This window comes from Oncorhynchus tshawytscha, linkage group LG28 (assembly GCF_018296145.1).
Source record: "Oncorhynchus tshawytscha isolate Ot180627B linkage group LG28, Otsh_v2.0, whole genome shotgun sequence".
Classification (NCBI taxonomy): domain Eukaryota; kingdom Metazoa; phylum Chordata; class Actinopteri; order Salmoniformes; family Salmonidae; genus Oncorhynchus; species Oncorhynchus tshawytscha.
In genome coordinates, this window is record NC_056456.1 from 11,766,351 (window position 1) to 11,781,839 (window position 15,489).

Genomic DNA, 15,489 nt, shown 5'->3' on the forward strand with positions numbered 1-15,489 from the left:
AACTTGACCTATACCCATCATGAGGTTGCTACAACCTAGCCTATGAATGAACGTTTACAACATAGGTGCACAGGTCAAGAGAAATTTGAGTAATCAATGTGACAGACATTGTGTAAAGCGGTATTGAATGTGTCAATCTTGCCTGCATCTAGCTGATCTAGGGCGTAATCATTAGTCCAACAGTAGTAAAAGATTTTCTACTGGACACATTCAGGTACATTTATCCCCTTTCTTTCATTTTTCAACAGAATCGGAGGAATGAATACACCCTGATCACATGCAAAATCAGTTCACTTTCATAGCAGCCAGATCGTTGTATAATTCCTTCTCGCATCTATGCGCTCTCCTCAACTTTTCCCTTCGCTTGTGGAGTTCAGTGCACAAAACATCAGCTGTCTGTGACCAAGTGGAAACCCTTTCCATGCCAAACCGTCATATGATAAACACTAAACGCTACATACAGCCTGTATGTATTGTTGTCATTGTCATTAGCTAATTTTAAGTCAACAACATAGCTAATAATAATAATGGGTTAGTAAACCAGCTACAATCAGGCAGTACAGTGTACAGTTAGCAAGTAGTTTAGCAGTTACACTGGCGGGCTCTGGTGGCAATAAATTAATGAAACCAAAAGCTTACCTTGACTTGGAAGAGTTCCAGTGTTGGATATCCATAGCAAGCTAGATAAATAGCATCTCTCTGTTTAGAACCGGGTTCAGTCTAAACTAGCTAGTCTAAACTAGCTAGATAACGTTAGCTGCATTTGATAGCTAAATAAGAGAAAGTGAGGGTGGAAAAAAATATTAAAATATTGCTTCTTTATTTTTGAAGAAATACATTTGTTCAAAACTGTTCAACTATTGTCTTTCTCTTTGAGTCAACTACTCACCACATTTTATGCGCTGCAGCGCTAGCTAGCTTTAGCTTATGCTTTTAGTACTAGATCCTGTCATTGGGTGGACAACATGTCAGTTCATGCTGCAAGAGCTCTGATAGGTTGGAGGACTTAATTCAAATGTAAATATATGGAAGGGGTGAGAACCATGAGCCTCCTTGATTTTGTATTGAAGTCAATGTACCCAGAGGAGGACAAAAACTAGTTGTCCTCCGCCTACACCATGGTGCTACCCTACAGCAGGGTTTCTCATACGGAACAGAAGTTTCAAACATGACATTACATAACTCAGGAGGAAGGTGAGTCCTCAGTAATCTAAAGCTTTTAAATATTATAGTATACCTCCTTTGCAGGCTTCGGTGGAGGTAAAGGCTGTGGAGAGGGATGCAACGAGAGAGGAGATAAGAGTTAGTGTATTCAACTATGCGGTATTGACAGTAGGCCTATGTTCAGCTTAATGTTCTTTCTTGGTTTATTCATCTGAAATTGTGTTAATAGAACGATGTCTTCAGTGTTCGTTTTGTAACGAGTCTCGTAATGTATTCAAGTAGAGTTTTGATGTGGTGGTTTGTGTTATAGGGTCAGATAGGTTATTATAATCTTGTTTTTTTTAAGTAGAAGTGTTTTAGAATTGTTGTATAAGAGATATGTTGTTTTCCTGTAGTAGTATGCTCTTACCTGTTTCTGTTGATTTCTTTTCACATCTGGCTTCAACGTGCACTGTTCCATCCTGCCTCTGGGAAACCACAGCGATATGCTTGTAAAATCGTACAGGGCAAGCAGCAAAAAGGAAAGGGAGAGGAATAGGGCTTGCTTAAGACGCTCAGATTTCACAACAGACAACTGCACCAAGATCATTATCTTGTCGGTCAATCCGAAAACAGTGTCTACAAATGCTAATTTAGTTCAGAGGAAACTCACGGAGACCACTTCTTCCCTAACAGTAGCAGAAGTTTTAAAATATCAGTGACTATTGAAACTATACAAAATACAGACTGTGGCTGCACAAAGTGGTATAACGTCTCGATATGGAGACAATTCCAAGAGAGATCATGCTGTGAACCCCAATTCCTGTCTCCTACTGTATATGAAACGCAACATGTAAAGTGTTAGTCCCATGTTTCATGATCTGAAATAAAATATTCCTTACATTTTCCATACGCACAAAAAGCTTAATTCTCTCAAAATGTTGGTACACATTTGTTTACATCCCTGTGAGTGAGTATTTCTCCTTTGTCAAAATAATTCATCTACCTGACAGGTGTGGCATATCAAGAAGCTGATTAAACATACTTATCATCACAAGGGTGCACTTTGTGTTGGGGACAATAAAAGGACACTCTAAAATGTGCAGTTTTGTGCCACAAATGTCTCAAGTTGAGGGAAAGTGCCATTGGCATACTGACTGCAGGAATGTCCACCAGAGCTTTTGTCAGATAATGGAATGTTAATTTCTCTACCATAAGCCACCTCCAACATCATTTTAGAGGATTTGGCAGTACATCCAACTGGCCTCACAAGCTCAGACCATGTGTAACCACGCCAGCCCAGGACCTCCACATCCGGCTTCTTCACCTGCGGGATCGTCTGAAGAAAAACTAGTTCCGATTGTCTGGGCCTGGCTCCTTAGTGGGTGTGGGTGGGCCTGGCTCCTGAGTAGGTGGGCCTATGACCCCCCATGGCTGTGCCCCTGCCCAGTCATGTGAAATCCATAAATTAGGGCCTAATTCATTTTTTTCCATTGACTGATTTCCTTCTATGAACTGTAACTCAGTAAAATCTTTGAAATTGTTACATGTTGCATTTATAGTTTTGTTCAGTGTGTCTATATATACAGTACCCCCCAATTGTTAATTGAAATGCATTCCTGGTGACTACCTCATGGAGCTGGTTGAGAGAATGCCAAGAGTGTGCAAAGCTGTCATCAAGGCAAAGGGTGGCTACTTTGAATAATCTCAAATAGAAAATATATTTTTACTTGGTTTTACACTTTTTTGATTACTACATGATTCCACATGTGTTATTTCAAAGTTTTGATGTCTTCACTATTATTCTACAATGTAGAAAATAGTAAAAATAAAGTTTGTGGTCACTTAGAAATGTCCTTGTTTTCCATGAAAACATGCATGAAATTAGTTGCAAAATGAATAGGAAATATAGTCAAGACGTTGACAAGGTTATAAATAATGATTTTTAATTGAAATAATGATTGTGTCCTTCAAACTTTGCTTTAGTCAAGGAATCCTCCATTTGCAGCAATTACAGCCTTGCAGACCTTTGGCATTCTAGTTGTCAATTTGTCTGAAGAGATTTCACCCCATGCTTCCTGAAGCACCTCCCACAAACTGGATTGGCTTGATGTGCACTTCTTACGTACCATACGGTCAAGCTGCTCCCACAACAGCTCAATAAGGTTGAGATCCGGTGACTGTGCTGGCCACTCCATCCATTATAGACAGAATACCAGCTGTCTGCTTTTTTCCTAAATAGTTATTGCATAGTTTGGAGCTGACCTTTGGGTCATTGTCCTGTTGTAGGAGAAAATTGGCTCCAATTAAGTGCCGTCCACTGTGTATGGCATGGCATTGCAAAATGGAGTGATAGCCTTCCTTCTTCAAGAACCCTTTTACCCTGTACAAATCTCCCACTTTACCACCACCAAAGCACCTCCAGACCATCACATTGCCCCCACCATGCTTGACAAATGGCATCAAGCACTCTTCCAGCATATTTTCATTTTTTTCTGCGTCTCACGAATGTTCTCTGTGATCCGAACACCTCAAACTTAGATTTGTCTGTCAATAACACTTTTTTTCCAATCTTCCTCTGTCCAGTGTATGTTCTTTTGCCAATCTTAATCTTTTCTTTTTATTGGCCAGTCTGAGATATGGCTTTTTCTTTGCAACTCTGCCTAGAAGGCCAACATCTCGGAGTAGCCTCTTCACTGTTGATGTTGAGACTGGTGTTTTGCAGGTACTATTTAATGAAGCTGTCAGTTGAGGACTTGAGGCATCTGTTTCCATAACTAGACACTTGTGTACTTGTCCTCTTTCTCAGTTATGCACCAGGGCCCACCACTCCTCTTTCTATTCTGGTTAGGGCCAGTTTGCGCTGTTCTGTGAAGGGAGTAATACACAGCGTTCTACGAGATGTTCAGTTTCTTGGCAATTTCTCACATTGAATAGTCTTCATTTCTCAGAATAAGAATAGACTGACGAGTATCAGAAGAAAGTCATTTGTTTCTGGCCATTTTGAGCCTGTTATCAAACCCACAAATGCTGATGCTCCAGATACTCAACTAGTCTAAAGAAGGACAGTTTTATTGCTTCTTTAATCAGAACAACAGTTTCCAGCTGTGCTAACATTATTGCAAAAGGGTTTTCTAATGATCAATTAGCTTTATAAAATGATAAACTTGGATTAGCTAACACAACATGCCATTGGAACACAGGATTGATGGTTGCTGATAATGGGCCTCTGTACGCCTATGTACAGTGCCTTGTGAAAGTATTCAGCCCCCTTGAACTTTGCAATCTTTTGCCACATTTCAGGCTTCAAACATAAAGATATAAAACTGTATTTTTGTGTGAAGAATCAACAACAAGTGGGACACAATCATGAAGTGGAACGACATTTATTGGATATTTCAAACTTTTTTAACAAATCAAAAACTGAAAAATTGGGTGTGCAAAATTATTCAGCCCCTTTACTTTCAGTGCAGCAAACTCTCTCCAGAAGTTCAGTGAGGATCTCTGAATGATCCAATGTTGACCTAAATGACTAATGATGATAAATACAATCCACCTGTGTGTAATCAAGTCTCCGTATAAATGCACCTGCACTGTGATAGTCTCAGAGGTCCGTTAAAAGCGCAGAGAGCATCATGAAGAACAAGGAACACACCAGGCAGGTCCGAGATACTGTTGTGAAGAAGTTTAAAGACGGATTTGGATACAAAAAGATTTCCCAAGCTTTAAACATCCCAAGGAGCACTGTGCAAGTGATAATATTGAAATGGAAGGAGTATCAGACCACTGCAAATCTACCAAGACCTGGCCGTCCCTCTAAACTTTCAGCTCATACAAGGAGAAGACTGACCAGAGATGCAGCCAAGAGGCCCATCACTCTGGATGAACTGCAGAGATCTACAGCTGAGGTGGGAGACTCTGTCCATAGGACAACAATCAGTCGTATATTGCACAAATCTGGCCTTTATGGAAGAGTGGCAAGAAGAAAGCCATTTCTTAAAGATATCCATAAAAAGTGTTGTTTAAAGTTTGCCACAAGCCACCTGGGAGACACACCAAACATGTGGAAGAAGGTGCTCTGGTCAGATGAAACCAAAATTGAACTTTTTGGCAACAATGCAAAACGTTATGTTTGGCGTAAAAGCAACACAGCTCATCACCCTGAACACACCATCCCCACTGTCAAACATGGTGGTGGCAGCATCATGGTTTGGGCCTGCTTTTCTTCAGCAGGGACAGGGAAGATGGTTAAAATTGATGGGAAGATGGATGGAGCCAAATACAGGACCATTCTGGAAGAAAACCTGATGGAGTCTGCAAAAGACCTGAGACTGGGACGGAGATTTGTCTTCCAACAAGACAATGATCCAAAACATAAAGCAAAATCTACAATGGAATGGTTCAAAAATAAACATATCCAGGTGTTGGAATGGCCAAGTCAAAGTCCAGACCTGAATTCAATCGAGAATCTGTGGAAAGAACTGAAAACTGCTGTTCACAAATGCTCTCCATCCAACCTCACTGAGCTCGAGCTGTTTTGCAAGGAGGAATGGGAAAGAATTTCAGTCTCTCGATGTGCAAAACTGATAGAGACATACCCCAAGTGACTTACAGCTGTAATCGCAGCAGAAGGTGGCGCTACAAAGTATTAACTTAAGGGGGCTGAATAATTTTGCACGCCCAATTTTTCAGCTTTTGATTTGTTAAAAAAGTTTGAAATATCCAATAAATGTCGTTCCACTTCATGATTGTGTCCCACTTGTTGTTGATTCTTCACAAAACAATACAGTTTTATATCTTTATGTTTGAAGCCTGAAATGTGGCAAAAGGTCACAAAGTTCAAGGGGGCCGAATACTTTCGCAAGGCACTGTATCAGCCGTTTCCAGCTACAATAGTCATTTACAACATTAATAATATACACTGCTCAAAAAAATAAAGGGAACATTTAAACAACACAATGTGACTCCAAGTCAATCACACTTCTGTGAAATCAAACTGTCCATTTAGGAAGCAACACTGATTGACAATAAATTTCACATGCTGTTGTGCAAATGGAATAGACAACAGGTGGAAATTATAGGCAATTAGCAAGACACCCCCAATAAAGGAGTGGTTCTGCAGGTGATGACCACAGACCACTTCTCAGTTCCTATGCTTCCTGGCTGATGTTTTGGTCACTTTTGAATGCTGGCGGTGCTTTCACTCTAGTGGTAGCATGAGACGGAGTCTACAACCCACACAAGTGGCTCAGGTAGTGTAGCTCATCCAGGATGGCACATCAATGCGAGCTGTGGCAAGAAGGTTTGCTGTGTCTGTCAGCGTAGTGTCCAGAGCATGGAGGTGCTACCAGGAGACAGGCCAGTACATCAGGAGTAGTGGAGGAGGCCGTAGGAGGGCAACAACCCTGCAGCAGGACCGCTACCTCCGCCTTTGTGCAAGGAGGAGCAGGAGGAGCACTGCCAGAGCCCTGCAAAATGACCTCAAGCAGGCCACAAATGTGCATGTGTCTGCTCAAACAGTCAGAAACAGACTCCATGAGGGTGGTATGAGGGCCCGACGTCCACAGGTGGGGGTTGTGCTTACAGCCAAACACCGTGCAGGACATTTGGCATTTGCCAGAGAACACCAAAATTGTCAAATTCGCCACTGGCACCCTGTGCTTTTCACAGATGAAAGCAGTTTCACACTGAGCACGTGACAGACGTGAGTCTGGAGACGCCGTGGAGAACGTTCTGCTGCCTGCAACATCCTCCAGCATGACCGGTTTGGCGGTGGGTCAGTCATGGTGTGGGGTGGCATTTCTTTGGGGACCCCTTGTGAGACCATATGCTGGTGCGGTTGGCCCTGGGTTCCTCCTAATGCAAGACAATGTTAGACCTCATGTGGCTGGAGTGTGTCAGCAGTTCCTGCAAGAGGAAGGCATTGATGCTATGGACTGGCCCGCCCGTTCCCCAGACCTGAATCCAATTGAGCACATCTGGGACATCATGTCTCGCTCCATCCACCAACGCCACGTTGCACCACAGACTGTCCAGGAGCATGCCCAGGCATTGTAGGGAGGTCATAGAGGCACGTGGAGGCCACACACACTACTGAGCCTCATTTTGACTTGTTTTAAGGACATTACATCAAAGTTGGATCAGCCTGTAGTGTGGTTTTCCACTTTAATTTTGAGTGTGACTCTAAATCCAGACCACCATGGGTTGATACATTTGATTTCCATTGATCATTTTTGTGTGATTTTGTTGTCAGCACATTCAACTATGTAAAGAAAAAAGTATTTAATAAGAAAATGTCATTCATTCAGATCTAGGATGTGTTATTTTAGTGTTCCCTTTATTTTTTTGAGCAGTGTATATATCAGTGGGAGGCAACTCCTAGAATTTCAGCATCACTCATCTTTTTCAGAAGCTCATACCAACAGCACCTGCCTGCCAGCCAGGCACATCTGTATTGTGTTAATTCTTTCTAACCCACAGCAACAAGCAACACATTCTTATAATAAAACACCTTGTCAAATAGCCTAATCTTGCTCTGAAAAACAAGCCAGTCCTTTGCATAAAACTATAGAGTATTTGCAGTTGTTGAAAATATACTAAATTGTCATACTTAAATAAAAGTAAACATATCTTAATAGAAAATGACTCAAGTAGAAGTGAGTCAGCCAGTATAATACAAGCCTACTTGAGTAAAAATATCTGGTTTTAAATGTACTTAAGTACAGTGGTCGAAAAAATACTAAATTCTCACACTTGAGTAAAAGTTCCAAGTTAAAGTAAATGCTGTACATCACATTACTTATATTAATTAAGCAAACCAGCCAGCATGAATTCATTTTTCTTTTTTTACAGACAGACGGAGGGGCAAACTCTAACACTCAGCCATAATTTACAAACTCAGTATTTGTGTTTAATGATTCCGCCATATCAGAGGCAGTGGGGATGACAACACATTATCTTGGTAGGTGTGTAAATTAGACCATATTGCTGTCCTGTCTGAGCATTCAAAATGTAACATGTAGGTTTGGGTCTCTGGGAAACGGTATTGGAGTAAAACGTATATATTTAGGAATGTATTGCTGTAAATGTAAACGTTGTACAAAATATAAATAGTAAAGTACAGTTACCCCAAAAAACTACTTAAGTAGTACTTTAATGTATTTATACTTAAGTACTTTACACCACTGCACACTTGATTATTTTAGAAGTGACTTACAGACAGGAAAGGGTCCCTATCCAGTGAAGAGGGATCCCAGTCCAAAACTTGTCAAAACGCTTTCTTTGTTGTTCCTCTCTGGTGATGAGGGTGTGAGACACGAAACTCACCTTTTTGTCTTTCTTACCTCAGTGCCTTGCAGTCCCAATTCACCTGGGAATGGGTTGGGCTGGCTGCTGCAACCTGAAGTCAGGGGTAGACGTAACGTAGTAAACGTAAATCTGTACCCTCAATTTAGTATTATACATTGCGTTTCATATGGTGGCTATTAATTTGTGGAAGTCCATCAACCATGTCATATGATATATTACCAATTACAATTCATATAATATGATACAAATTACAATTCATATAATATTTTACGAATGACAATTCATTCAATATGTTATGAATTTGCATTATGAGACACAGGAGGCTGGTGAAACCTTCATTTGGGAGGACGGGCTAGTGGTTGTGGAATAAGTGGAATGGTATCAAAGACATCAAACATATGGGTTCCATGTGTTTGATGCCATTCCATTTTCTCCATTCCAGAGATTATTATGAGCCATCCTCCCCTCAGCCAAATTCTATAAAACGACATTGGAGGCCATTTATGGTAGGGAAATGAACAAACAATTCTCTGGCAACAGCTCTGGTGGACATTCCTGCAGTCAGCATGCCAATTGCACGCTGCCTCAAAACTTGAGACATCTGCGACATTGTGTTGTGTGACAAAACTGCACAAGGTGCACCTGTGTAATGATCATGCTGTTTAATCAGATTATTGATATGCCACACCTGTCAGGTGGATGGATTATCTTGGCAAAGGGACAATGTTCACTAACAGGGATGTGCGTACGGAAAATATCTGGGATCTTTTATTTCAGCTCATGAGACATAGGATCAACACTTTACATGTTGCGTTTTTATTTTTGTTCAGTATATTTATCACTGTTGTGCTATTGCTGTCAATATTCTATTCCATTCCTTTGCACTGTTGTATCCATGTTATTACATGTATAGTTATTCTGTTGTATTTACTGCATCCATATATATTCATTATCTCCCATTCTCTGTACCTTTCAGACCATTTCCATGTCCATACCCCTGTTTGGCAATAACGTGTGAGGTTGCCTTATTCCTCTGACCGGTAAAGGTTTTCAGTGGGTGACAGACAAGTAAAATAGGAGAGTATTCCTTCACTGTAACCATACCAAACGTAACATATCATACTAATTAGCGTCAGGTTTACATTTACTATGTTACGTGTAGTCTATGAGACCAGGCTGGGGAATGGGGCGTGGTTAAATGGTCACCTGTGGACCAATGTAACAGAGGAGCTAGGTTTCCTATGTGACTCTGACTCATAACTGTAGTTTCACTGTCTGCCATCTAAACAATGGATTGTGTCTCAAAAATACATTGGCAATAAGAAAGGTCTTATCAGGAATAAATAAATAAATGAGATTTTAATAGACAAGATTAAAAGCTCAAGTGTAAATTAACAGCAGTTGAAACATCCTCCTCACCTTTTTTGGCTAGATTCAAAGGCTAGGCATAGTTGCTACCAAGATGAGAGACCATCTGGGAAAATTAAAATCAAATGCTAGTATTTTTGGCAAACCAGTGAGCCCATACATTGCCTTGGCTTTTTCCACATTTTGTTATCTTACATCCTTAGTCTAAAATGGATTAAAAATAAAAATCCTCAGCAATCTACAGACTATACCACATAATGATGAAGCGAATACAGGTTTTTAGAAATTGTTGCAAATTTACAAAAGATAAAAAACTGAAATACCTTATTTACATATGTATTCAGACCCTTTGCTATGAGACTACAAATTTAGCTCAGGTGCATCCTGTTTCCATTGATCATCCTTGAGATGTTTCTGCAACTTGATTGGAGTCCACCTGTGGTAAATCCACTTGATTGGACATGATTTGGAAAGGCACACACACCTGTCTTTATAAGGTCCCACAGGAATTGTCTGTAGAGCTGCGAGACAGGATTGTGTCGAGGCACAGATCTGGAGAAGGGTATCAAAACATTTCTGCAGCATTGAAGGTCCTCAAGAACACAGTGGCCTCCATCATTCTTAAATGGAACAGGTTTGGAACCACCAAGGCTCTTCCTAGAGCTGGCCGCACGGCCAAACTAAGTAATCGGGGGAGAAGGGCCTTGGTCAGGGAGGTGACACTGACAGAGCTCTAGCATTCCTCTGTGGAGATGGAAGAACCTGCCAGAAGGACAACCATCTCCGCAGCACTCCACCAATCAGGCCTCAGTAAAAGGCGTACGACAGCCATCTTGGAGTTTGTCAAAAAGGCACCTAAAGACTCTCAAACCATGAGAAACAAGATTCTCTGATCTGATGAAACCAACATTGAACTCTTTGGCCTGAATGTCAAGCATCACGTCTGGGGGAAACCTGGTACCATACCTACGGTGAAGCATGGTGGTGGCAGCATCATGCTGTGGGGGATGTTTTTCAACGGCAGGGATGGGGAAGACTCGTCAGGATCGAGGCAAAGATGAATGAAGCAAAGTACAGAGAGATCCTTGATGGGAACCTACTCCAGAGTGCTCAGGACCTCAGACTGTGGCGAAGGTTCACCCTAAGCCCCCAGCCAAGACAACGCAGGAGTGGCTTCGGGACAAGTCTCTGAATGTCCTTGAATTGCCCAGCGAGACCCGGACTTGAACCTAACATCTCTGGAGAGACCTGAAAATAGCTGTGCAGCAATGCTCCCCATCCAATCTGACAGAACTTTAGAGGATCTGAGAGAAGAATGGGAGAAACTCGCCAAATACAGGTGTGCCAAGCTTGTCGCATCATAGCCAAGAAGACTCTAGGCTGTAATCGCTGCCAAAGGTGCTTTTTGAATACTTACTTAAATGTGATATTTCAACAACAAAAATATTTCTAAAAACCTGTTTTAGCTTTGTCATTATGGGGTATTGTGTGTGTATTGATGAAGAAAAGCGATTTATCAATTTTAGAATAAGACTGTAATCTAACAAAATGTGGAAAAAGTCAAGGCATCTGAATACTTTCCCGAAGGCACTGTAGTCCAGTAGTGTCCAGGTCAGTGGTGATGAGGATGCTGCCATAGAAACTTTGCTGTACTTATGATCCTATGTTCTGTTAAACATAGGTCTGTGAACTAGAGGTCAACCGATTATGATTTTAATGACGATACCGATAATTGGAGGGACAAAAAAAGCCGATACCGATTAATCTGTCATTATATATATATATATATACACATTTACATACAGTGGGGCAAACAAGTATTTAGTCAGCCACCAATTGTGCAAGTTCTCCCACTTAAAAAGATGAGAGGTAATTTTCATCATAGGTACAATTCAACTATGACAGACAAAATGAGAAAACAAAATCCAGAAAATCACATTGTAGGATTTTTAATGAATTTATTTGCAAATTATGTTGGAAAATAAGTATTTGGTCACCTACAAACAAGCAAGATGTCTGGCTCTCACAGACCTGTAACTTCTTCTTTAAGAGGCTCCTCTGTCCTCCACTGTATTAATGGCACCTGTTTGAACTTGTTATCAGTAGAAAAGACACCTGTCCACAGCCTCAAACAATCACACTCCAAACTCCACTATGGCCAAGACCAAAGAGCTGTCAAAGGACACCAGAAACAAAATTGTAGACCTGCACCAGGCTGGGAAGACTGAATCTGCAATAGGTAAGCAGATTGGTTTGAAGAAATCAACTGTGGGAGCAAATATTAGGAAATGGAAGACATACAAGACCACTGATAATCTCCCTCGATCTGGGGCTCCACGCAAGATCTCACCCCGTGGGGTCAAAATGATCACAAGAACGGTGAGCAAAAATCCCAGAACCACACAGGGGGACCTAGTGAATGACCTGCAGAGAGCTGGGACCAAAGTAGCAAAGCCTACCATCAGTAACACACTATGCCGCCAGGGACTCAAATCCTGCAGTGTCAGACGTGTCCCCCTGCTTAAGCCAGTACATGTCCAGGCCCGTCTGAAGTTTGCTAGAGAGCATTTGGATGATCCAGAAGAAGATTGGGAGAATGTCATATGGTCAGATGAAACCAAAATATAACTTTTTGGTAAAAACTCAACTCGTCGTGTTTGGAGGACAAAGAATGCTGAGTTGCATCCAAAGAACACCATACCTACTGTGAAGCATGGGGTGGAAACATCATGTGTTGGGGCTGTTTTTCTGCAAAGGGACCAGGACGACTGATCCGTGTAAAGGAAAGAATGAATGGGGCCATGTATCGTGAGATTTTGAGTGAAAACCTCCTTGCATCAGCAAGGGCATTGAAGATGAAACGTGGCTGGGTCTTTCAGCATGACAATGATCCCAAACACACCGCCCGGGCAACAAAGGAGTGGCTTCGTAAGAAGCATTTCAGGGTCCTGGAGTGGCCTAGCCAATCTCCAGATTTCAACCCCATAGAAAATCTTTGGAGGGAGTTGAAAGTCTGTGTTGCCCAGCAACAGCCCCAAAACATCACTGCTCTAGAGGAGATCTGCATGGAGGAATGGGCCAAAATAACAGCAACAGTATGTGAAAACCTTGTGAAGACTTACAGAAAACGTTTGACCTCTGTCATTGCCAACAAAGGGTATATAACAAAGTATTGAGATAACAAAAGTTTATGACCAAATACTTATTTTCCACGATAATTGGCAAATAAATTCATTACAAATCCTACAATGTGAATTTCTGGATTTTCCCCCTCATTTTGTCTGTCATAGTTGAAGTGTACATATGATGAAAATTACAGGCCTCTCTCGTCTTTTTAAGTGGGAGAACTTGCACAATTGGTGGCTGACCAAATACTTTTTTGCCCCACTGTACATATTTGTAATAATGAAAATTACAACAATACTGAATGAACAATGAACACTTTTATTTTAACTTAATATAATACATGAATAAATCTATTTAGTCTCAAATAAATAATGAAACATGCTCAATTTGATTTAAATAGTGCAAAAGCACAGTGTTGGAGAAGTAAGTAAAAGTGCAACATGTGTCATGTAAAAAAGCTACCGTTTAAGTTCCTTGCTCAGAACATATGAGAGCTGGTGGTTCAATATTCTCAATTCTTCAATATTCCCAGTTAAGACGTTTTAGGTTTTAGTTATAATAGGAATTATGACTTGTCGACTATTTCTCTCTATACCATTTGTATTTCATATACCTTTGACTTTTGGATGTTTGAATTGGCACTTTAGTATTGCCAGCCTAATCTCAGGAGTTGATAGGCTTGAAGTCATAAACAGCCCTGTGACTCAAGCATTGCTAAGAGCTGCTTGCAAACGCAGTAAAGTTTGAATGAATACTTACGAGCCTGCTGCTGCCTACCACCGCTCAGTCAGACTGCTCTATCAAATATCAAATCATAGACTTAATTATAATATAATAAACACAGAAATACGAGCCTTTGGTCAGTAATATGGTCAAATCCGGAAACTATCATTTCGAAAAAACAAAACGTTTATTCTTTCAGTGAAATACGGAACCTTTCTGTATTTTATCGAACGGGTGGCAACCCTAAGTCTAAATACTGCTATTATATTGCACAACCTTCAATGTTACAGTTGAAGTCGGAAGTTTACATACACCTTAGCCAAATACATTTAAACTCAGTTTTTCACAATTCCTGACATGTAATCCTAGTAAAAATTCCCTGTTTTAGGTTAGTTAGGATCACCACTTTATTTTAAGAAGGTGAAATGTCAGAATAATAGTTGAGAGAATTATTTATTTCAGCTTTTATTTCTTTCATCACATTCCCACTGGGTCAGAAGTTTACATACACTCAATTAGTATTTAGTAGCATTGCCTTTAAATTGTTTAACTTGGGTCAAACGTTTCACTTAGCCTTCCACAAGCTTTCCACAATAAGTTGGGTGAATTTTGTCCCATTCCTCCTGACAGAGCTGGTGTAACTGAGTCAGGTTTGTAGGCCTCCTTGCTCACACATGCTTTTTCAGCTGCCCACCCATTTTCTATAGGATTGAGGTCAGGGCTTTGTGATGGCCACTCCAATACCTTGACTTTGTTGTCCTTAAGCAATTTTGCCACAACTTTGGATGTATGCTTGGGGTCATTGTCCATTTGGAAGACCCATTTGTGACTAAGTTTTAACTTCCTGACTGAGGTCTTGAAATGTTGCTTCAATATATCCACATCATTTTCCTACCTCATGATGCCATCTACTTTGTGACGTGCACCAGTCCCTCCTGCAGCAAAGCACCCCAACAACATGATACTGCCACCCCCGTGCTTCATGGTTGAGATGGTGTTCTTCGGCTTGCAAGCCTCCCCCTTTTTCCTTCAAACATAACGATGGTCATTATGACCAAACAGTTCTATATTTGTTTCATCAGACCAGAGGACATTTCTCCAAAAAGTACGATCTTTGTCCCCATGTGTAGTTGCAAACCATAGTCTGGCTTTTTTATGGCGGTTTTGGAGCAGTGGCTTCTTCCTTGCTGAGCGGCCTTTCAGGTTATGTTGATATAGGACTCTTTTTACTGTGGATATAGATACTTTTGTACCTGTTTCCTCCAGCATTTCACAAGGTCCTTTGTTATTGTACTGTGATTGATTTGCACTTTTCGCACCGAAGTCTAGGAGACAGAACGCATCTCCTTCCTGAGCAGTATGACGGCTGTGTGGTCCCATGGTGTTTATACTTGCGTACTATTGTTTGTACAGATGAATGTGGTACCTTCAGGCGTTTGGAAATTGCTCCCAAGGATGAACCAGACTTGTTAGAGAAATTAGAGCTAGTGAATGAAATTAGAGCTAGTAAATGAAAACAACATTGCCTTTGCCCCTTCCCTGCAGCCACTAAATCGCTTACTTTTGCCTTTCAAGTGCAGCGCATACAGGATAGCCTAGTGGTTAGAGCGTTGGACTAGTAACCGGAAGGTTGCAAGTTCAAACCCCTGAGCCGACAAGGTACAAATCTGTCGTTCTGCCCCTGAACAGGCCATCATTGAAAATAAGAATTTCTTCTTAACTGACTTGCCTAGTTAAATAAAGGTAAAATAAAATATACAGCCTACCACCTTGCCACAGCAAACATTACCATGAAGGTCAATTTGACAAATGAACTCAGCT

At 41.0% G+C, this 15,489-nt stretch overlaps 1 protein-coding gene across 1 annotated transcript in view; it reads right to left on the minus strand.

The window, feature by feature from the left end:
- Positions 1–8,476, minus strand: part of LOC112226719 — a 30,110-nt gene extending 21,634 nt beyond the window's left edge. Inside the window, exons 1-3 of the mRNA XM_024391225.1 lie at positions 8,360–8,476; positions 1,574–1,631; positions 1,238–1,267 (exon numbers count right to left, since the gene is read on the minus strand). Coding sequence (XP_024246993.1) covers positions 1,238–1,267; positions 1,574–1,624 — 81 coding nt within the window. The 5' untranslated portion in view covers positions 1,625–1,631; positions 8,360–8,476. The remainder of the gene's footprint in view (positions 1–1,237; positions 1,268–1,573; positions 1,632–8,359) is intronic.
- Positions 8,477–15,489: the final 7,013 nt, after the last annotated feature.